The 22,127-nt window shown below is 36.5% G+C and overlaps 1 protein-coding gene and 2 long non-coding RNA genes across 3 annotated transcripts in view; 1 reads left to right on the forward strand and 2 right to left on the reverse strand.

Moving 5' to 3' along the window:
• LOC110778392 (phospho-N-acetylmuramoyl-pentapeptide-transferase homolog) overlaps nt 1–22,127 on the forward strand; it is a 32,447-nt gene that overhangs the window by 9,313 nt on the left and 1,007 nt on the right. The window contains 6 exon segments of the mRNA XM_056829783.1: nt 11,839–11,913; nt 12,046–12,272; nt 16,410–16,857; nt 16,965–17,029; nt 17,883–18,076; nt 20,718–20,926. Of these exon segments, the coding sequence (XP_056685761.1) occupies nt 11,839–11,913; nt 12,046–12,272; nt 16,410–16,857; nt 16,965–17,029; nt 17,883–18,076; nt 20,718–20,926 (1,218 nt within the window).
• On the reverse strand, nt 4,510–6,720 carry LOC130461630 (uncharacterized). The gene is made up of 2 exons (XR_008921779.1): nt 5,988–6,720; nt 4,510–5,047 (listed from the first exon to the last, which is right to left on the reverse strand). It is a non-coding gene; the product is annotated as an uncharacterized lncRNA (long non-coding RNA).
• On the reverse strand, nt 7,118–8,268 carry LOC130461629 (uncharacterized). The gene is made up of 2 exons (XR_008921778.1): nt 7,482–8,268; nt 7,118–7,325 (listed from the first exon to the last, which is right to left on the reverse strand). It is a non-coding gene; the product is annotated as an uncharacterized lncRNA (long non-coding RNA).

The following is a 22,127-nucleotide window of genomic DNA, read 5'->3' on the forward strand; positions in this document are numbered from 1 at the left end:
GATGGGGAAATAAACGCGGGGTAGGATCGTTTCACCCTTCGGCTATTTTGATTACCTACAAGCACGAGTATTTCCTTCACTATCCCCAGCGGAGTCGCCACTGTGAGGGGGTCGAAAAAGCGCGAGGCTAATGCGTGACCTTGTCCCTCGTGGGTGTGACGACTCTTTTTATTCAATCAAGTGTAATTGGATTTCCTGTGAGTATACACCCAATTGACTAGTAATATAGGAGTCGCCATTCAGTTTTTAACGACAATGAGAAAAACTGACAAAACCCGGGTATCGTGATATAAAGGGAGTGCAATTATGTTTGACCACGACGGCCGTAGGTTCCCTTGTGATCCCTGGTGTGGGGATCTCTCAATATACACCCGCAAGGTAGAGATTGAGGGTTCGGGGGAATGTAACTACCGAGAGGAGTAATTCGCTCGTCGATAACTCCAGAGGCAGGATATCCTTACTAGCTCAGCATAAATAATTGAAGGGACATGCGTTAACTATTAAACTAATCTGAGTTGATTTTAGCAATATGCAACATATAATACTAATTCGATCGTGATTATCTGATTTAAATAACATTAAGGGACCTAGCATGATAATCCGATTTCCCAAAAATATTATATTTGTTAGGCGTGATAGAACATTCAAATTAGGTTAGTTTAACAGTTCATAAAAAGGGCGAGAAAAGCAGTTAAATCATCGAAAAGGGACACATTACGACGCACCCTTGAGAGGTGCGTCACGGTTCTCAGAAAACTAACCACTTTGACTTTGCTATTTCTCCTTTTTATTTAACGAATCTCAATTATGGGACAGGATACGTTCTGTTCGATTTATGGATCGATTGCGACAGAACGCGTGAACAGTTTCGCAGCGAGAGGCTTAGGCTAAGGGGTTTAGAGTCAATACTCAGGATATATTATGTGTTGTTGTGTGTTTCACGTCGAAACTAGGGGCCTATTTATAGGGAAGAGTTTGTGGAAAGATAGAATTGCAGAGTTCTAATCCGCAAAGAGTTAGGAAAAAACACGTTCCGAGGTACTTTCAGCGCCCAGGCCTGGGCGCCGAAGATTTCGGCGCCCAGAGCCAGGCGTTGAAAATAGGGTCTGGGCAGTTTTGTTTAGTCAGATTCGGATTCCTAAAATCCATAGAGTTTGAGATTAATTCAAGTCTTTTAGCGCATATTAATTTTGTGACGGAATGCGTCTGGGCCCGTTACGAACTCTAGGTTCGTTAGGATTTTAATTAATACGTGACTCCTATTTCCGAATCCTATTAGGAATAGGATTCTCGCAGTTTTCTATCTCATTTAGGATTTATGTTGGAGTGCAACACCTAATTCTGACAGGTTTCTATCTTTTATGATTTGCCACTTTTAGACGCTACCTTTTACGGCAGTTACTATTTTTAGCAGGTTTCCATAAATAGCAGGTTTCGGGTGAAATGAAATGGGGAATCGAGATTCGTTTACTTTATAGGAGATGCGTTGTCAAGTGGAGTTTTTATGCTTTCATCATCGAACCTTTCCCTTGCGGGAATGGGGACAAAAGTAGGTGTCTACAATTATCAATGACCTCGAATTGCTTGAGGTACTTTTATGTGGAGGAAGTTTATGTCAAGAGGGGCCTGTGTCTTAAATTGACGCAAGTGACTCTTGTTTGTATTGATTAATTTGGTGTCGGTACTGATTAGTGTGGTATTAGTCTACCAATACGCTCCTAATTAGTACCAATAAGAGCCACTTTCGTTATTGGTAATGACATAATCTTTGTTGTACTAAAAATGGTTGTACGGGGACTTGTGTCCAATTTGATTATACATATGTAACCAGTGCCGGGGCTATAATTACGACATAACAATAGGCCTTCATTCAATCAAGCATGTGTAATCGGACGCAATTACACAAGTTACATGTATACTAGTGTAATCATACGCAATCATACAATACGCAAGGCAAAATTTAAAATTATTATTTGCAAAATCAAAATCAAATAATTTAATTAAAATTATTGACAAAAATAAATTAAAAATACAATGAGACTATCAAAACGTATCAAAAAGATGATGTTGATTTTGTATCCGTAGCACTGTGAATTTTGTGGAATTTTCCCATTTATTGTACCCAAAAAACAGATTGAATTTTTAACAATCATATTTTTATTTGTGAAACATGGAAGAATGGGTGAATTTTCGTTTCCCAATCAATTTCCGGAAATATTAAACTAAATTAATTTAGGGAAGAAGGCTAATCTCTGGAACTAAATTGAAGGATTTAATTTGGGGAAGAAGGCATAGTAATTTAAATTGAAGGATTTTCCCTTCAAAAAAATAAATTGAAGGAGATGAACGAGATTTGGGGAAGGAAAAAGTGAAGGATTCATAATTTCCAAAAAAATTCAACGAGATTTGGATATTAAATGGAAGGATTCATAATTGAAAGATTTGAACGAGATTTGGGGAAGAATGGTTGTATTTGTGTTTCCCAGGCACTCTTTTTCGTAACTGATATTGTAATCTCCGAAAAAAAAGACCTCTGGTTTATTAGCACATTACCTTAACCAATGCTCCAATTTAGTTTTTATGTCTATTTAGGAAACTATTTACACTATATTTGAATTAAAATTTGGGGGTCCCGTTGCGTCGTTCACCCCGTGCTGCCCCAGAACCGACCCTGTAAGTGACCTTCAGGACTCCGATAAATTAGTTATGGACTTATGGGCGAAGTTAAATAGTGTACCGAATACAAAATGTTTGAGCCACTTTGAGGTACTTTAAGATGTGAAGTAGCAAATTTATTAAAAGTTATGTTGGTTGTTGAGGGCCTTACTTTAAACCTCATTATTTTGTACTCAGACAAGGCGCGGATTTATGTACATGAACTTCCTGAATCTGAAACTGAAATTAGATATGAACTTATGGTAAAAGTAAGAAGTGTCTGAAAGAAGGAGGCAAAGAAGATATTTTAGTTATTATAGATCAGTAGTACTCTGTTTTAGTTTAGGAAACTTTAACCAGACTATATTTTGGAAGATTAATGAAGTTGTCAAAGACATAAACAAGAGAGAAATGAGAATTGATTTTAAAGGAGGAACTTCATATAATCATTATTAACAAATACAATATATACATGAATTATTTTTTCGTGATTAAAATGTAAGTGAAAGAATGATGAAGGAGGAGAGGCATGCGTTTCAATGAGTTTTTTGGCCAAATAAAATGTATTATTACCTAAAGGAATAAGAAGTTAATTCAAAGCAGAAAAGATTGCAATCGCAAGAACAAAAACAAATCGGCTAACAAGCTGAGACAACAAACACACCAAAATGAATACATTAAGAGATGCTTATCTTGATGTGAGCCTTAGTTTAGAAAAACGCGCCTAGGTGCAAGGCTCACCTAGGCTCAGCCTTCGACGCCTTCAGCTCTTCAGGCAAGGCGCAACGCCTTCAGTCTTCTAGCATTCTAGCACAACTTGCTGATTTGGATATTTTATTTACTTTTTCTTTTCTTTTTTAATGAAATAAAGACACCACATGTGACCTATCGGTCATATCTCTAAAACTTAAGCTTTTTGGGTAGTGGAAGTAGTACAATATGAGTTAATTTCATATTCCAGCTTGTAATTACCATGGAAGGTTCTAATTTTGGCACTCTATCGTTGGGATCACGCGATGCTTATGAACCGGCAAGAAAATATGGCACTCGAATTGTATTATGATGTTTTGAGTATAAATTGGGTTAATTCTGTTCTATACAGAATTTTTAGGTTTATTAGGAAATTATGTGCGACTCGTATCCACTTACGCCTAGGCTCTATGACCCTTGTGCACCTTAGTGTGCACTGCACCTTTTAAAACTAAGATCTGATCAACGACAGACAACTTTGATAATCACATCCCTAAACACCTCTTGAGGACTTCGCAACACAGAACTAAATACTTCCTCATTCCTCCTTAGCCAAAGATAATAAGGGGGTGTTTGGTATGAAGGTTGGAAAGGGATTGGAATGGAAACAAATAAGAAGGGGAAAGGGTAATGTTAACTATTTCCATTATTGGTTGTTTTGTATATCATAGGAAATGAATCACTTGAGTACGATTACCTTACTTAATGTTTGATAAGTAATAAGGAAAGGAATCACTTATGATACATTATGCATAGAAACCATGGCCAACAGTCAGCATTTTCATAACATTATTGCCTCCCTCTTACCCTTCAATTGAGTGTCATTTCGTGCATGTAGCCTTGTAATAAGCAGCAACATGTTCCAGTTCTTTAATTATCTCTTTCATGAATACTATCAGCTACAACTTCTCAAAAAAATTATCAATCTCTTTTGAGCATTTCATCAAACAGGTTGCATGCAATATAGAAAAATTTGAACAACACAATAAAATAGTGAAATTTCACTTAAAATTCAACAATATATGAACAATTATCAACGAAAACACCAATAATAACCAAAGACCAGAAAAACATCGATGAAACAAGAACATAGTTGAAGCACAATGGACAAATTAAAATTAGGGTTGATTAAATTCGAAAATTAGATTGAAAGAACAAAATTCATAAATTATGAAAAAAATACAAGTAGAAATTTACAGAAACGTTGAAATCTTGGGAGATTCAATTGAATTCGGGAGTAATCTCAGAGAAGAGAAAGGGGAGAAGGGAGAAAGAAGGAAAGGGAGAGAGAAAGGAGGCAGTGCAATTGTTGTTTGAGGGGAAACGGTAATTGTTACTGTGGATTTTAGAGCAGTAACAAAGTAGGGGAATAAATTACCCCTGGATAACGGTAACGGTAACGGTTACCGCATACTCCAAACCAAACAACTTTTAACGTAAACGGTTATATGAATCCGTTTCCCACTCTAAAAAATTACATACCAAACATCCCCTAAAGGTTTCAGCAAAAACTATGCCATACACCTTGCTAGCAGCAGAGGTTTTCTTTTGCCATTTTAACAGCGCTCATTCGCAAACCCATGAATCCCCCTTCCATAGTGCAAGTAGATTTAACACACTACCCTAAACAGTCTGAGCGTAGCTGCAAGCAAAGAAAAGATGATCAGTACTTTCATTTGCAACTCTACATAACACACCTATCTTTCGTAGGTAACCTTGTTAAACTAATTTTGAATTGATATGTCTGTTGATGCAAAGTTCCATTAAGTTGAACCATCTCTTTCGCTCACAGGCCCCGGGCATAGGCAAGAGATGCAGTTGCCCATGGTCGAGGCAAAAGGGGGCCCAAAAGATAAAAATTTGAACTTCATACATATGTATTTTCACGTGCATTTCCTGTTGTAAGTGGTTGCCACTAGCTTAAAGTTTAATGACGCGCAGAGCGCATTAAGCTTAACTGATCCATTTATCTAACCTACTAACTAGAACCAATAAAAAATTCTACTTACAATCTTGAATTGTAAAATAACCCAGATCCAATTATTAAAAAGATCAGTTAACTAAATTATTTTAAGTTTCCTTTTCATATTCGTATCAACTATTTATTGTTGATGGATGCGGGTGAGCCGAAATTTTATCATGAGCGTCTGAGCGAATCCCATCAATAAGTAATGAAGATGAGTCACTCGTTGATGTGGAAGCAAGCAAGGGTGAGAAGCTGAACTCATTGGAGAAAAGTGTCACTTTATTGGAGTTGCCTAAAGGCAACAAAGCACTTTTATCCACATGACTCTTTCGAAAGAAAGAGGAACAAAAAGATAAAGTTCGATTCAGGGCATGGATTAAAAACTCGGCCGAGTTAACTCGTACCGGCCGAGTTGTACCAGATTACGATATTTGCCGATTTACCACGACGTTTTACAAAACGACAGTATCTCGTCCGATATGACCGTTTCGGTCAAAAATCGCCCGAGATATGCCGAAACTCGCCCGAGAATACCGACACGAGTGCAAATTGACCGATTAAAAGGAGGAGAAATAGAGAATTCATATTCGAGAAGAAGCAGAAGAGTGGAGCTCACCGAGTTACCGCCATGGATGTTTGAGTTAAGGAAGAAAAAGAGTAAGGGGAGACGACTTGCAGTTGGAAGGTTGGGCGGCTGGGCTTAATGTTTTTTAGGATTCTTTTATTAGGGTTTTTTTTGAATTTTGTACAATAATTTCCTTTTAATAAATTAAACATGTGGGTGGGTGAGGCCGTGAGGGTTGGGGAGGTAATAACTGGGGGAGTGGGGGTTTACTTTGTCAAACATAACAGGTGGCCAAAACTCAAAAGCCCAAAAACCAGATTACTCTTTTATTGAGTACTGTACAGTACTGACGTATGTTATTTTTTAAGGGAACTATTTTATTAAATATGATAAAAATATAACAATAAGAATAACAGCTACTATCAACAGATCTACTCTATACACGTGCTTTACCTTTTTTTAAAAAAAATCTTTTTAGGAGTATTTTTTTTAAACAAGTGTTTTTTAATTGTTTTTTCTTTTTAATCCTTCACTTATCTACTGTGATTTTTTTTTAATTTATTTTCCTCACTAATTCATCCCGTGCGACCACCGCGACCCGATCCGCGACTAACGAGACTGTTCCGTTACCGCATCACCAAAACAATTCCGCGACCGCGACCGATACCACATTTTTACACCATGATTCAGGGTAAGACTTTTACTGGAAAATTTTCACAGGACATTGATTGTCAATAGGTCTTTGCTCAGGTTGTGAAGTTCATCACTATAAGAATTTCGTTGGCCTTGAGCACACTACTACAAAAAATGGAATAGAGAACTGTTGAAATAGGCTTTATAGGACGCCTTATGACCGTTCTCCTGCTAAGCGATCTCTATAGTTTATAGGACGGTTGGGGTAGGCGATTTCTATACCTTGGTATAGACAACAGTCATCTAACACGACCGTCTTCTATACCCTTCTGAAACTCAGGAAATAAGAGAAGGAATAGACAACGGTTAGGCAACTTGACCATTCTGTATTGCTTAAAATAGAAGGTTGTTTGCTAAGATAACCGTTCTCTATTCATTTTTTTTATATATATTCTTTTTAGTTAAAATTTACAAAGTTGATGAATTCCAGACTAAAAATACAAATCTAGTAAACAAAACTTTTTTAAAAAAAACAATCAAACAATCTCTAATTTCTAAATATCAAGTGTTATTAACATTTATATTGCATTTCCCAACAATGCAATTTCGCGAAATATATCCATCTTACAATTACAGAATTTTCAGTACAAAATACCAAAATTACAAGGGGTAAAAAAAAGCACACTTCTGATATCGCAATTTCACTTCTCATATCGCAATTACAAGGGGAATTGCTTCTCATATTTCACTTCTTTCCTGCAACAATGAACAAACGAAAAAAATAATCATTAGACATCACAAGATGAAACATAAAAATGAGAAACTAACGCTAATGTATACATGAATTGAAAAGAAGGTCGGGTTTGAAAGTAGTTTAATCTTAAAGCTGTTATTAAATTGAAGAAAGCTCACCATTAGTCTCCTTTGCCTACCTACATTGTAAAACAATGATAAAATATTAATTAAAAGCTCCATTTACAAACAAAATAAAAAAACCCCACATTTTAATACAATTATGAAATCAGTTGACTTAAAAAAGGACCCCAAGTTCCCGAAATGAGCATGTGATTCTATTTGTTGTGCTGATCAAAATCGGTCTAAGAACTGTAGTTGCAAGTCCTGCTGCCTTCGGCTCGTCGATCATCCTCCCTTGCATCATTCATCTATCCTAGTCTCGTGGGTTAAAAACTTCTATCATGTATTTCAGTTCCAATAGGTGAGAATGTTTAATTGTAACCATGGTACAATGTTTTCTATATAATGATGGAAAATCGGAGGAGAGAGTAAGAGAGGGTTACCATATTGGACTTGGAGTGTTTATATGGTGTTGCTGCAAGCCTGCAACATCCGAATCTACCTAAATCATCACAACACCAAATAATCAAACCTCAAATTATGAAATTCATATCAAATAATCAAACTCCAAAATTTGAGATTCAGTTCACAGTCTAATGGAATCAAATACCGAAAAAAAAAGAGATTAAATTTAAATTCTGATCTTGAGAGAAAAGTAACCGGAGATGACCGATTATGGATCAATAAGAGGTTGAATGATAAAGATAATGGAGGTAGGAGGTTAAGAATGATAATGACGGCTCACAACTCTCTCCAAAGTATTGTGTATGCAATACTCGTATTAGGTTAAGCGACACTCAAAGATTGGATGGAAAGTGGAATATTTATTTTCAAAATAAATAATCAACAAAAAGAGTAAACGCCTATATTACTTTTTTTTGGCGTTATTTATGTGTTCCACAATTATTAAAATATATTATTTAAAATATGTGATAGGAATAGAAAACAGTTTAATTGGAACAGTTATCTATTATACGTTTTAGATGATGGTTATCTAAGGGAGGCGTTCTCTATAATTGTAGAAGACGTCTATCCAAGATGACAGTTCTCTATTATGTGTTTTCTATTCCAGTTTTTGTAGTAGTGGCAAATGGATGTGATAATGACGTTTTTACATGGTGATTTGGAAGAAGAATCTCTACGAAGCAACTGGAGGGTTTCCAAATCCGGAAAATAGAGCTTATTTTGTAAGCTTATGGCCTTAAATAGAGTCTGTATGGGTTGAAACAAGCTCCGAGACAATGGTACTAAGTTAGGGGTTTGTGGGAGCTAATGGTGCCGATTGTTGCTATTTTCAAAGGTATTATGACGGTGTATATATTCATTGTTGTTAGAATCGCGATCCGGATCATAGGATCGTACGATCCAATTTTCGCAAAAAGATCCAGATCATCGCAGGGATGGTGGATTGGTGGGATCGTAACAAGATCGGTCAGGATCAGTAAGAGGATCGTATAGGATCGGTTTCATCGGAATAGGATGGGACGATCCTACTTTTCACTTAGATTGTGCAGGATCGTACAGGATCGGTGAGATCAGAATAGGATCAGACGATCCCTACTTTTCACTTAGATTGGTGCAGAATTGGCCAGTGTAGGATCGGTTAGGAGTGGTCGATCCTACTTTTTTACTTATTGAAATGATCCCTAAAGCAACAAACTTTCTCTTTAAGCCCAAAAAATTATAACCCAACTTCATGAACAAAAATATTTCTCTTTTCTAATCTATATAACTATTACGAAGACATATTTGCTTTAGAATATCAATATTACGTGAGAAAAAAAATGTATTTAGCATCCATATTGTTTAAAAGATGTGTATTTATTCATTTAGCATCATTTTTGTTACTCATTTTTACAGTTTGTTTTATAGGATCTTATGATCCTACGATTCGATTCTACCGATTCGTTTCTACCCCCTCTCCGATCCAGGGTGGGATCCCGATCCCAACGACCTTGGATTTACTTGCGTTTATACGTTGATGATACGCTTATTGTGAGTTTTAGCATGAAAAATGTGAATGATTTGAAAAGGGAGTTGTTAAGAAGATTTAAGATGAAATATTTTTGTGAGGTGGAGCAAGTAGGCATGAGCATCTATAGAGACAAGTCAAAAAGTGAGTTGCAATTGTCATCAGAAGAGTATGTTAAGAAAGTGCGAAAACGGTTCAATATGGTTGATTCCAAGCCTCGAAACTCTCATCTTTCGATTGATCTCAAGTTGATTAAAGAGCATTATCCCATGACTAAGGAGGATAAAGAAAAGATGGTCAATATTGGAAGCATGATGTATGCTATATTTCTATGGTTTGCACACTTGATATTGTCCATGCCGTGGGAGTTGTGAGTAGGTTCATATCAAATTCGGGTGAGTGACATTGAGAAGCTGTGAAATGGCTTTTGAGGTAATTGTTGGTACCTCGTGTATGGCTCTTTGCTTTGAGAGGAATGGAGTTGTTCTAGAAGGTTTTGTTGATGCCGATTAGTCAAATTACATGCGTTTAGATTTTTTATTTTTATTTATTTTTTTCAATTTTTCAGTGGATAGTTAGTGGAATATTTTTTCTTATTTTCTAGGTTTAGTTGTTCTTTTCTGATTTTTAGTTAAGTTGTAGCCTATGTATTGGCCTTTTAGTTGTTATTGAAACAAACAAAAATAGCACTTTGTTCTTCTTTCAACGTTTACTCTTTATTTTCTTTTTGGCCTCCAACACGCCCACATTCAAAGGGGGTTGCCTCTCTTCTTGTGATCAATGCAACGACGTGGCTCATGCTTATCCGTTTGATTAGCTTGTATAACCTAGACTCTCTCTCTCTCTCTCTCTCTCTCTCTCTCTCTCTCTCTCTATATATATATATATATATATATATATATATATATATATATATATATATATATATATATTTGTACTCATTTTATGAGGGAAATTCACAAAATCAAACGCTTACTCGCTTAGAACTAAGGTTCTTGAGAGGTGTGGTTGAACATTGAATTCAATGGTACCTAGAACGTGGTACGTTTCCACGTTCCACAAACCGGGTTCGTTTGTCCCGAAACATGGTTGAAACACGACCCGGATTGTTGAAATTGGCGCCCAAGTAGTCTGAAAACCTAGATCTAGAAATTGAAGGTGAAAGACAAGAGTTTCTTCCACAAGATGTTGGGCCTTTTGCTCGCGAGGTTGAGGCGAGTCCAACGGAGTGAACATTATCATCTCCGATGTTCATCTCACCGGTCGGAGGCGTCATTCCTGATCGCGGTTGAACAGAAAAAATGGCGTCTTGAGTCTTGACCGTCTTCAGTCGAAAAAGGAAGAAAATGAAGGGTTCCAATTTTCCTTATAAAGGAATTTTAATTAGTGGGTATCTCGGGAACGGACACTATGGCTTTACTTTACCAATTTCTCTTTCCACGTAATACATTTACTGAACACCATTGTTTATTTTTATTTTATTTTTATTTTTATTTTGGGAACCCCACTTTACTTTTTTATCATTTATTTATTTTATTAGTTGAATGTACTTTATTTTTACCCTCTACCCTTTTACAATAACTTATAATTTTAAAATAAGATTAATTTCGTTAATTTTTTCTTTATTAAAAAAGACCAACGTTCGGGTTCTTTGGAGGCAATGTTCCGCGTTCCACGTACCCGCACCACGTTCCATGTAACATTGATTGAATTTAACGCAAATAATGCTCTTGTAATCTTCATTCATCATCAATATTACTCTACAATGCATACTGTGGGTTTTTCTCCCGGATCTCGGGTTTCCCACGGTAACCTCGACTTTCTCTCTTGCTTTAATTTCTTCATAATTAGTTTCTTGATTTGTTCTTTCTTGGTTGATATTAATCGCAATTAGTTTCACACTAAATTATATCGTTAACCTCTTACTCTTTGTAAAGATTTTGGTGCAGTGGTAGCCTTCCACAATACCACGAGTCCATGGCCGTTGTTGGACTTAGGTTATCTCTTCATTTTTACTCCTTCCATTTCAATATAATGAGCCACTTTTTTGTCTCTCGTTAATTTCTATCCTGTATCATAACAAAAATTCTAAATAATATTCTTATGAAAGTATTTCCTAAAATAAATTCAGAATGTAAATGTTAATTACGCATCATAACTCACCACAAAATTTGACAAGTCAATGCTCAATGTCAACAAGCTTTACCATTACAGTCAAACATAGCTTAGTTATCTGGGAAGGTGCTGGTAACTTGTTTAAAAGTACCTAAAGAAAGAGAGATATACATTCTGCTGGAGAACATTTCTGGATCTTAAATCTTTGTATTGCATCAATTTTGATGCTCTCGCTCATTCATGAACACCATATCAGTTTGGGGGCATCACCTATTATGTATTTATCAAGCAATGTGAATTATACTAGCTCCTTTTCCTAATCGACAGTTACGGGCTACTAAGATTTGGAAGCAAGAATACAATTTGCCGCATGATATGGGTCAGCTTAGGTCCATGGATGAGGTATTCAGTACTACCCTTTACCCTTTCTTTTGGTTGTCCTGCTGAGTGGTGCTAGAGTGACCTGATGACTTGAGCATAGGACTCTTTTTAAAATTCGTGTTCCATTGATGTATTGCATTTATTATTTTCTAGGATTCAGTAGGTGTGTCCTCATATGATGACTAGGGAAACAATGAGGGCACTAGTGACTACATGCTTTTCTCAAGTGATGGAGAAGATAGCGATGGGGAAATTCTGGTGACACCCATGAACGATGTTGACATGCCAACAATTAAAAGGCAGTTTGTTACTGCAGAAGATGCTTTCACAACCACAGCTGCCAGGCTTGCCTTGCTTGGGAGAATGCATAAAAAAGACAGGTAAAGAGTCTAGTATCATTTCCAGTCAGACACCTGACATAATGTAACCTTGTACAAAGAGGACAAAAGATTAAGACAAATAAGAACACAACCACCAGTCCGTCACTACCATGCATTGAGATTCCTGCCAAAGTAGGGCCAGGAAAAGAAATTTGTACGCACCCTAGGGGGTTTCTCGGTCCTTCCTATCCAATTGTACTTTGGTTTCCTTTCCAGCTATGTTTCGGAACTTCAGATTTGGATTTTAAGTATAGCTTGGAGGAAAAGAGAAACTACTGGTGAAGCCTATAGGTCATGATAGGAGTGCGAAGAATTTCCAAGGAGGATGCATATTGACCCATTTTGATGGTTAGTGTCCCCATGGAAGGGACATTTTTGGAGCAAATAGGAAGGGCTCATTTCTACTTATTTTTTGGGTGGGGATGGCCGGGCCCAACCCTTTACCAGTCCAAAGTGGGACACGGAACATGGCTTCAGGTTTAAAGTGGCCAAAATTTTAGTGAAGAATAACTGCAGCATGTATAGAATTTGTGGGGATAGGGGGGGGGGGGGGGGGGGGTTAACTACTTTCTCTCTATTTTCTTTGTATTTCCACAATGTCGCTTAGCGGACCAGAAGTCAAAAGAATTGCACTCATCCAAATTTCATTCACTAGCTTTTGTTTTTGTTATTTTTATTTTTGTAACACTCGGAATTCATTAGTTTAATACAGTAGTTTTCTTGTGTTTTTTTTTAAAGAAATACCTTAGTTTTTTAATTCAATAGCTTTTTTTCTTACTGTCTAATTTATTGTGTTTTCCTTTTTTTTGTGTGTGTGTTTGCAGCTTTTTGAGAAACAATTTTTTCTTTTACAACTTTTTATAGGCCAATGTGGGGCTGGTGCAGAGTGTGGTTGATACTGCTGTCATGGAGTACCATTTGGATGATTAGTTGGTGAAATTATAGTGACTTGTTAATGGAATTGGTTTGAACTAGTAGTTTAGTGATAGAATTGAGGGAAAAACCATCTTACATTAATCACCTTTGAATAACTTCAAAAGAAACCTAACCTTCAGGTCAAATTCCTAAATAATTTTTTGTGATATTTAACTCCTTATTGTAATCCTAGAAAATATCTAATCCTTAGATGAATTAGGATGACTATCATTATACGACTTCAAAAGTTGGGTTTGTTCTGAATTATTTGAAAGATGAGCTAAATCGACGAAACTTTGGATTATTTACGTTAATTTTTATACAATATAGATAGATAACTTTTCTGAAAATTTCTATGTTTAGAGACTATGCTGCTGTTTGGCCAAGCTTCTAAAAGTGTTTCTCAACTTCAGAAACACTTCTTTGGTCAAACAAGGGGTTCTCAAGAAGGAGAAACATTTTTTTAGAATCCCGAAATAGCTTCTTGGAAGGAAGAAACGGAGAAGCTCCAATTGGGGCTTCTACAAACTGTTTCTCAGGGAGCTCTTTCCCCCCTTTAACAAAACTTTTAATTGGACAATCATACCCTCGTCTTTACAATAATTTCTCTCCATGCCCCATTTAAAAATCTTCTTTATCCCTCTCTTCATTAGGCCTGGTATCATCATCTTCTCAAACCCTCCATCGGCCCCCACCAAACACGCAAGAACGCAACAAAGTAGTAGGAGTTCAGCACCGATGGAGTAATGGTGGTGGTGCATAGTAGCAGACATGGTGGAGCAGCAGCAGAAGTGGTTTCCACCACCAAAAGAGTGAGAAGGTTCAGTGAGCAAGAGATCGAGACATGGGCGCAAGAGTGTTTTATTCTTGAGCAACAACTTCTATAAAATCAATAGTGGTGCGAGTTCGGTGGCGGTTAATTGACTGTTTCCGGCAAAATTTGGCGGTAGAAAAGATGGATTGTGGTGGCCGGTGTGGGTGGTGTAGGTGAAAAATTCTGTAACCTTGACTGTTTCTGGCAAGATCTTGGTTTTGGTGGTGTCTTATAATTTGAATCAATCAAAGGAGATTGATTTCAACACAACACCATTTTCTCTGTCCCTTTATTCATGGGATTTTGTAAATTAAAATCAGTAAATGGAGAATTGGATTTCTAAATGTAAATGATGTTTTTAGTTTAATGCCACAATATAGTCAGGCATCTCTTGAAAGATGACACATGGGTAGAGAGAAAGTGAGATAGGATGAGTGCTTCACAAATGGACAAAAAATAATTTTAGTTAAAAATGGGCCAAAAATAATTATTAGTAAAAAAAATGTGCCAAACAATGTAAAATTATTTCCGTTTCTTAGAAGTGCTTCTAAATATTTGTGGCCAAACACTCCTTTTTTCGAAGTGTTTCTCTAGAACAGTTTCTAGGAAACTGAAATTGGCTAGTTCAGCAATCAATAACCCTCATAAAGTCTGGTGTGTTCTTGAGCTCCTGTTATGCAGTCAGAGTTTTCAGCTACTGTTATCTATTATTCCTCGTTTTCATAGTACTCATTCCTGCCAATTTTTTTAACGGCTAGTGTTTTCTGAAGGTTCACACGTATCTTTCCATCCTTTTTTAAATATAATTCCACAGGGTATAGTACTGTGGAAATTCATAGTGCAATTCACAAATAAAGAGAGGCAGGAACCTTCCACAAAAATGACAGAAGTGAACATGGAAAGTATTGCAAAAACTTAATGCAAGTGTTTTGAACTTATTGAAAAGCTCTAACATCCCCTTACTAAGATAGGATTTTTTTTTCTTTTTTTATCCCATGTGAAGACCTTGACTATAGGGTCTGTGATTTTTTAATTCTATATACCATATGATGAAATAAGTATTACTTTGAGAACAGTCTTAGACTCTTGGGTGCTTTTGAAGGACCATGTCATCATCCTCTGCACCCAGTAAAGTAATAGCATTTCGGTTGCAATGGTAATAAAGTGTAGAAAAAATTGGAAATAGGAAATTGGGAAAAGGACCATGTCATCATCATCTGCGGCCAACAAACTTGGAGAAATACAGTGTAATTTTTTTTTCTGGAAATAGGAAATTGGGTAAAGGTAATTGTTAAGCGATGCCATATCTATCCTTTTAACAGTGAAATATTCCTCACAAGATTGTTCCATGGTACACTAAGACAAATCATCCTCTGCAGTCACTAAAAGTGAAAGTATTTGTGTTGCATGAGTTGGGACATGGGAAAACAAGGGGTAGAAAAATATGGAAAAGGGAAATTGGAAAAGGTGATTGTTTCAGTATGCCATTGCAATCCTTTCACTAGTGGATGTAAGATTCATGAAGCCTTTATGTTTTTTTATCCCTGCTAGTGGAAAATCAACATACTTTAGCATGCGTGCGGCAAAGACCTGTCACGAGACCCAATACCCATCCATCTCCATCAAACTGATCGATTTATTTATTATATATGTTGCCACCAATGATATTGGGAAAAGATGATGCCTGGTTTCATTCATATTTCCTTGTATACCTCATATATGCATCTCCAGGAATAACTTTGTGTAGTCCACAAAACTGAAGAGTACAATGTTGTTTCTTTTACAACCATGTAATTTAGGCCTTGAATCTCATGTGCCAGCCTTTACATTTTCTTTCAAAATAACAGAAAGATTGTTTATTTAGGTTATTTTGTGAATTGCCATGCAGAGATAGGGGAAAATAACAAAAGCATACATAATCCAAGTCTCAATAAACGCTTTGATTAGAAAAGACAGAAATGCAATGGCTATAAAGGGACTAATCTTTTCATCAAACTCTATCTGAAATACGTTTGTGAAAAAAATAGAATATACTTGCTTTTTCCTATGATTAACCAAGTTATCTAATGTTTGAGATCTTGTATATGAATTAAGATTGGTTCCCACGCCTGTTGGGCAGGGAATAGCAAAATGTATGGAGCTATCAGCTGCTAACAAGTTGGGGTCAGAGTAATAACAGTTGCACATTGTGGAAAATTGAGTACTTTTGTTCATTTTATACTTTATACTTTTAAACGGCGGGCTATGATATTGTCTTCATCTCATCTGTTAGCAATTAGTGATTGGATGTCTCTAGAACTATAGGAAGCCAATTAAACTTGCAACTTTTTTATTTGAGGTGTTAATTAGATCGTGATTTGACTTGAAGTTGTTCATGTTTTGCTGATTAATCTTCCTTCTACATGCAGGATTACATATGGATTTGTTTGCAATTTGGGACTGATAAGCTTCTTGACATTATGTCTGGCATTTGTAGACTGGCATGCTTGGCGTATTGTTAGACAACCCTTGGGTGCCTTTTACTTTTTGTCACCCTTTTTAGCCTCTGCGTCATTAGTTGCCTTTGCAGGCTATGTCTCTGTTCCTATACTTAAAGTATTTAATATCCGTCAGAAATTTCGAAGGAAATGGCCTTACAAGTATTACTCCAAAAAAGGACCGCCTACCATTGGTGGAGTATTTTTCGTTCCCATTGGGGTTGCTGTTGCTAAATTAATGGGTTGTTCTTCAACTGAGTTTACTGGCATTTTAACAGTGACTCTGGCATATGCTGTTGTTGGTCTTCTTGATGATACAATAGGCCTTATAAAGCCTAATAGTTTTGGATTATCTAGAGGGACAAGAATTTTGTTGGAGGTGAAGACTTTAGATGCTTGTTTAATTGAAGTACGATCAATATTCTCTTTTTGTTCGGTTTTTTGATTCTGCATTTTTGTGTTTGCTGTTGCTTAATTTCTTCTCAGGTTGCTGTGGCAGCATGGTTTTCATTTTGGCTGTACTTCCAAAAAATATCATCACCTTATGGCATGTATACTTTCTCGTTCTAATCTTATCAACATTCAACTGATAGTGTCTTAAATTTTTTGTTCTTGTCATAAAAGTTTTGGAGGATTGTGTAATCCCTTGGATCATACTGTAAATCTTTTAAGCAAAATGTTATTTTGTTCTTTTGTCCATTCTACATGAGTTCCATGGCATATGGTAACTTTAAAGCTGAATTAGGGACATAATGTTCTGGTGCTCTACGCCTAAACCTTTAGAAATCACCCATATTGCCACGGACGGTAAGGAGCCATTTTTATAAACCTTTACTATTTGTAATGGAAGATTTGTTTCAAAATCTTGCTATTGAATTGTCCAACTAAAACCGGATTGTTTAATCATAATGATTCACAAATTTAGGATTTCTTTGTAGGTATTAACTATTCGGTTCATAGGACCGAGAAAGCACGAGTTAGCTCGAATATGGCATGTAGCACTTCCTTAATGAATTGTACTCTGGATAAATTCAAGATTAGAGAATGTTGTCAGAGCAGTAAACAAGATTGCAGTATTGACTAGCTGAACTTGCTGTTTTCATGATCATTGTTATTCTATTGAGAGAAGTTGACTATCCAGATCTTGTTCAAGGATTAGGGTCATTAATTCTACTGAGGCAATTTTATTGGTCCTCAGCAAAAGGGGGTGGTTGTGAGCATTATGTAGCTATAGATTTTTTCTCATTAGTGATTTAGATGTTAGCCGTAAGCCTTCTTGTGATTTATGTTTTAAATTTTCCTTATTTTTCCGGGTTCTTGTGTAATTTAGGGAGTTGATAATTTTTGTATTTATGTGTCATATCCAAACTCATCTAATTTTCTAAATGTGGCATTGGGGTGCAGGAAAATGCTGGTCCCACTACCTGCACCCGTTGGCCTTGTGAACCTGGGAGGATATTATATCTTGTTAACCATGTTAACATTTATTTTGATGGCACGTGGTCATAAATTAATTGACGAACTAGATAGATTTGCTGGAGGTACCTCAGCGTTGGCATTTGTTGCGATGTCTGTAGCAGTCCTTCCAATTTGCACAGGTGAGTAGGCCATATTTTAGGTTTTAGAAAAACCTGTCAATATCAATTGCAGAATGAGAATAAATTTGTACTCCGTATCATCTTTTCACTTTGATGATGTTCTCTTTGCAGACTGCTAATATCTGCTGCAGAAATGATATCAAACATGCACCATATATATATTTTCCCATTTATGTAAAAGTTTAATGCGATCTTCTTTCTGCTCTGCAAAGATGAAAAATTTATTATCACAGGGAATCAATTCGATGTTTATCTAAAAAAAAGTGTGCTAGATTGCTGAGGTAAATTATTAGTTTCCTCCCCGTCATCCCGTTTACCAAAAAATCAGGGAAGAGAGAGGGGGGCGGGGGGCGGGGAGGGAGGATAAATTGTATGGTACATATAATTGATGTTTCTTTATCTCAATCCTTCATGTTTGTCAAATAATTGTTATATTCACAAGTCTAGGAGTGTTTTTGCCTTGTATATTATTTGGGACTTGCATGGATTTAGACTTTTTCTTCATGTGCTTAGCGTCACTCCATAGTTTGTTTGATAGAATAGCCTAATTATGCCTGCCTCATGCTCTCATAAGCATCCTGTCATTTGTCAATATAAGCCTTATGCTTTTGCATGTATAGTGTTTGTTAATAGAAATTCCTGTTGACTTGGTAAGAAGTTTGTTAGAATAGTTTAAGATTTTCTGGCAGGTGAAGCTAATATTTTTGCAACGAGGCACGTCGTTACAAATTTAAGGACATCAATGGTGGCTCATCTTTCAATGCTTGGTTGCGGTAACTATATTGCAGCTGCTTATACTTCTGAAATTTGAGCATGTTCCGTGCCTAGGACCTGTTTACTCCTTCGATGGATCAAGGAGAAATGTATTTGGCTTTGGGTCTTCTTCTGTGGACTTGGGAACCATGATAGAACCCATTTGGCTTTCCAGGTGGTTATCATCACCTGGCACACTGGAACACTTTTTTGATGGTCAAATCGACATCAACACAGTTCTGGCATTTTCTCTATTTCAGCCAAATTTTGCATGACCAAGAACAATTTGTGTATCTCTTTAAAATTCTGTTTGAGCCTCAAGTTAGTCATCTTGGCACTGTTGGAGTTCAATCTACCATAAACCTAGCAATTCTTTATTTATGTTGATTATCCACATCACAAACAATTGCGTTCGTCGTTAATTCTTCAGTAAAAGCTTCAATACTCGATGAAATTTTTCAATATCCAATAAGCTTTTCCACATAACCAACCACTTGGTGTTTCACCAAATTCCGGGCCAAATAAACCAATCACGATTCAGAAGCTATTTGGGGATCTTTGAATGGTAACTTGATGGAAGTACAAATTAGATGTGATTTCGTGTCAGTCGTTGAGAGAAAAATATTATCTGGTTTTGAATGTCAGTGATGTCTTTTCTGCAATTGGAAGGGCATCCCCACCACGAAGAAATGATCTTAAATATCTTATTATATACCTACAGGTGAGATTTGAGAGTTGTAGTTCTGGCCAATAGTGTCCCCTAGTCTAAAGGAAGGAAGGAGAAAGAAAAAATAGGTTGGTTGTGAGTGTGAAATCTTTGGTGGTAAATTTAGTACCATAGGGACTCTAGTTGGGAGTGTGAAATCCTCCTTCGCCGTATTATGCGACATTTGAAGATACTAAATGTTGTCGAGGTGCTAATGTTGCTGTCGAACCTTCCCTTTGTTGTTGTCCTTGTTGAACCTTAAATAGTCTCATCTGATAAAGTTCTGATTCAACAGTTTGCTCATTTGCTAGGAGTGATATGACCCCCCCCCCCCAATTTCCCTTCATGGTGCTCGAGCCATGACTATAACCTTTCATACATGAGGCACTTCCTGTAAATCATCTATATTTCACGTACTTTTTTGTGTCTTGCTGAACAATGGAGCCCTGCTGAAGAAGTGATTCCTCCACTAGCTTCCGTCTTATTGCCTATCCTGTTATCATTTCATTTTGTTGTACTGTTGTCAGTGTCTGATTTTGAATAGTTTTAGAGTCAATTGAGATAGACTGCTATTGCTAATATGTTCAGGAATTGAATCAAAACTTGTTCATGACGAGTGTAAAATAGATGGTTGTACCAAAATATCAGTATAAGCATTTCAAAATGTATTAAATTTTTATTCGTCATTGCATGTCACAATTGTCTTTTACCAGTCTACACTTGGTTACTTAAAATAGGCCTCTACTGTGGTACAATGAGGAGTCAATTGTGACTCGTCATTCTACTTCACTTGTCCGTGTTCTTGCTGAGTATGAGCCAAATTGACCTAGTATCAAACAAGATGTTCCCCTATGGCTCCGTTCGGTGTGTATGTCAGTTCGTTTTCATGAGATTAAATAGTAATGTATGTGCTATATTGCTAATTAAATTTTTGTTGCTTGTAAATTAGTCATTTTTATATAACCCCGTTGTGATTGCTACCCTCGTGAAAGTGCTACCCTCGTGAAATTTTGCTCAATGCATAAGTACAAAATATGTGTACTGTATACAGGGTTGCAATTCTCATTTATAATTAACTCGTTGCTGGCAGTTAGGTCTCTGTGGAAGCTTTAACTCTTTGTCTAACCAATTTGAACGTATAGCACAAATTCTACTTCTCATGAACATTTATCTTGAATCTAGATGTTTCCGTGCTTGGAACATCGATGGCAGGTGCTTGTGTTGGGTTTCTTCTGCACAACCGCTACCGAGCATCTGTAACAATGGGAAATACTGGATCCTTGGCAATAGGCGGAGCCCTTGCTGCGATGGCTTCATGTAGTGGCATGTTCATTCCTCTTTTCATTGCTTCAGGAATTTTGGTCATAGAAGTGATTGTTGTGGTAATACAGGTACATATGTTGGTAAATTTACATCCCTTTTGATGTTTAGACTTTAGAATTTTCAAATTTACTTGATATTTTGTATTCACAATTTCAATTTCAAAGGGTGCACATATGTTATTGTGGCAAAGACTTCTATGTCCATTCCTGTGACATCAAAATGTAAGCTGCAGAAAGATCTAAGATTTGCAATTGATATCATAATGAAGTTTTTCATCCGCTTTTTCTTTCTTCCTTTCCTTTATTGATGTCATTTTTATTTTATCTTTTGCATTCTTTTGATTTAACTATTCAGTGTATGCTGTCTTCTGAATGCCGTACTTGGTCATGCATGCGTTAATGGCCTACATGGTAGATTGGTAGACAATAATAGATGTGGATAATGGTAATGTTTTTGTGTATGATTTTTCAAGGAATGTCACATGGCATTTAACGCATGTTATGGTAGTGCAACTCCACCTCAGAATATGTGTTTTTTTACGTAATTTTCCATTGCCATTTTACGAGGAAGAAAACAGTTTTTGCATTCCATGGATGTCATCGCATCTTGCATACCTCATTATTATCCCAGCCATTTATGATTTTAGTACTCATCAAACGGATAATTATAGTAAACCGTGGATTAGGTATGAGTGATTGATTTCTATGGTTGGTGACCATTAAGATTCGCTGGTCATTTGAAGATCCTTGAGCCATTATGTTATTACCAGAGAATGATGTTGTTACCAGAGATTGATGTTCTTACTGTATGGCGTAAGGAAGATTTCTGGTGTATACCATCTCTCCCATTATTATAGCCATCTTGTGAGTAGCCCCCAGTTCTCCTGGTTCTCTTGGGACAAGGATTTTCTATTTTCTTATAAAGAAGAGCAGAACACCTCTTGAAGATATGCTAGAAAATGATTCGACACACAGGTCATCTAGAGGGAGTTCATTAATGGGATGATGATGATCACAAATTCAACTCCTTTGGATCCCATTAAACATTAGATGTCCCTGTATGTTTTATAAGAGTAAAATACTTCCTATGTCCCATTGTTTCATCTTATCTCCCTTTTGGGATGTCCCATAATGTTTGTTCCCTTTCAAGTCAAAGTTTCCTTAAGCCGTACTCCTTAGAATCCAAAATCAGTGCTGTTTTAGGGGTCATACAGCAAGTATCCCCCAAAATTTATATTGGAGGAACAAATGCATTTATTATATAGGGTTT

The sequence above is a fragment of the Spinacia oleracea genome, chromosome 5, assembly GCF_020520425.1.
Source record: "Spinacia oleracea cultivar Varoflay chromosome 5, BTI_SOV_V1, whole genome shotgun sequence".
Lineage (NCBI taxonomy): Eukaryota > Viridiplantae > Streptophyta > Magnoliopsida > Caryophyllales > Amaranthaceae > Spinacia > Spinacia oleracea.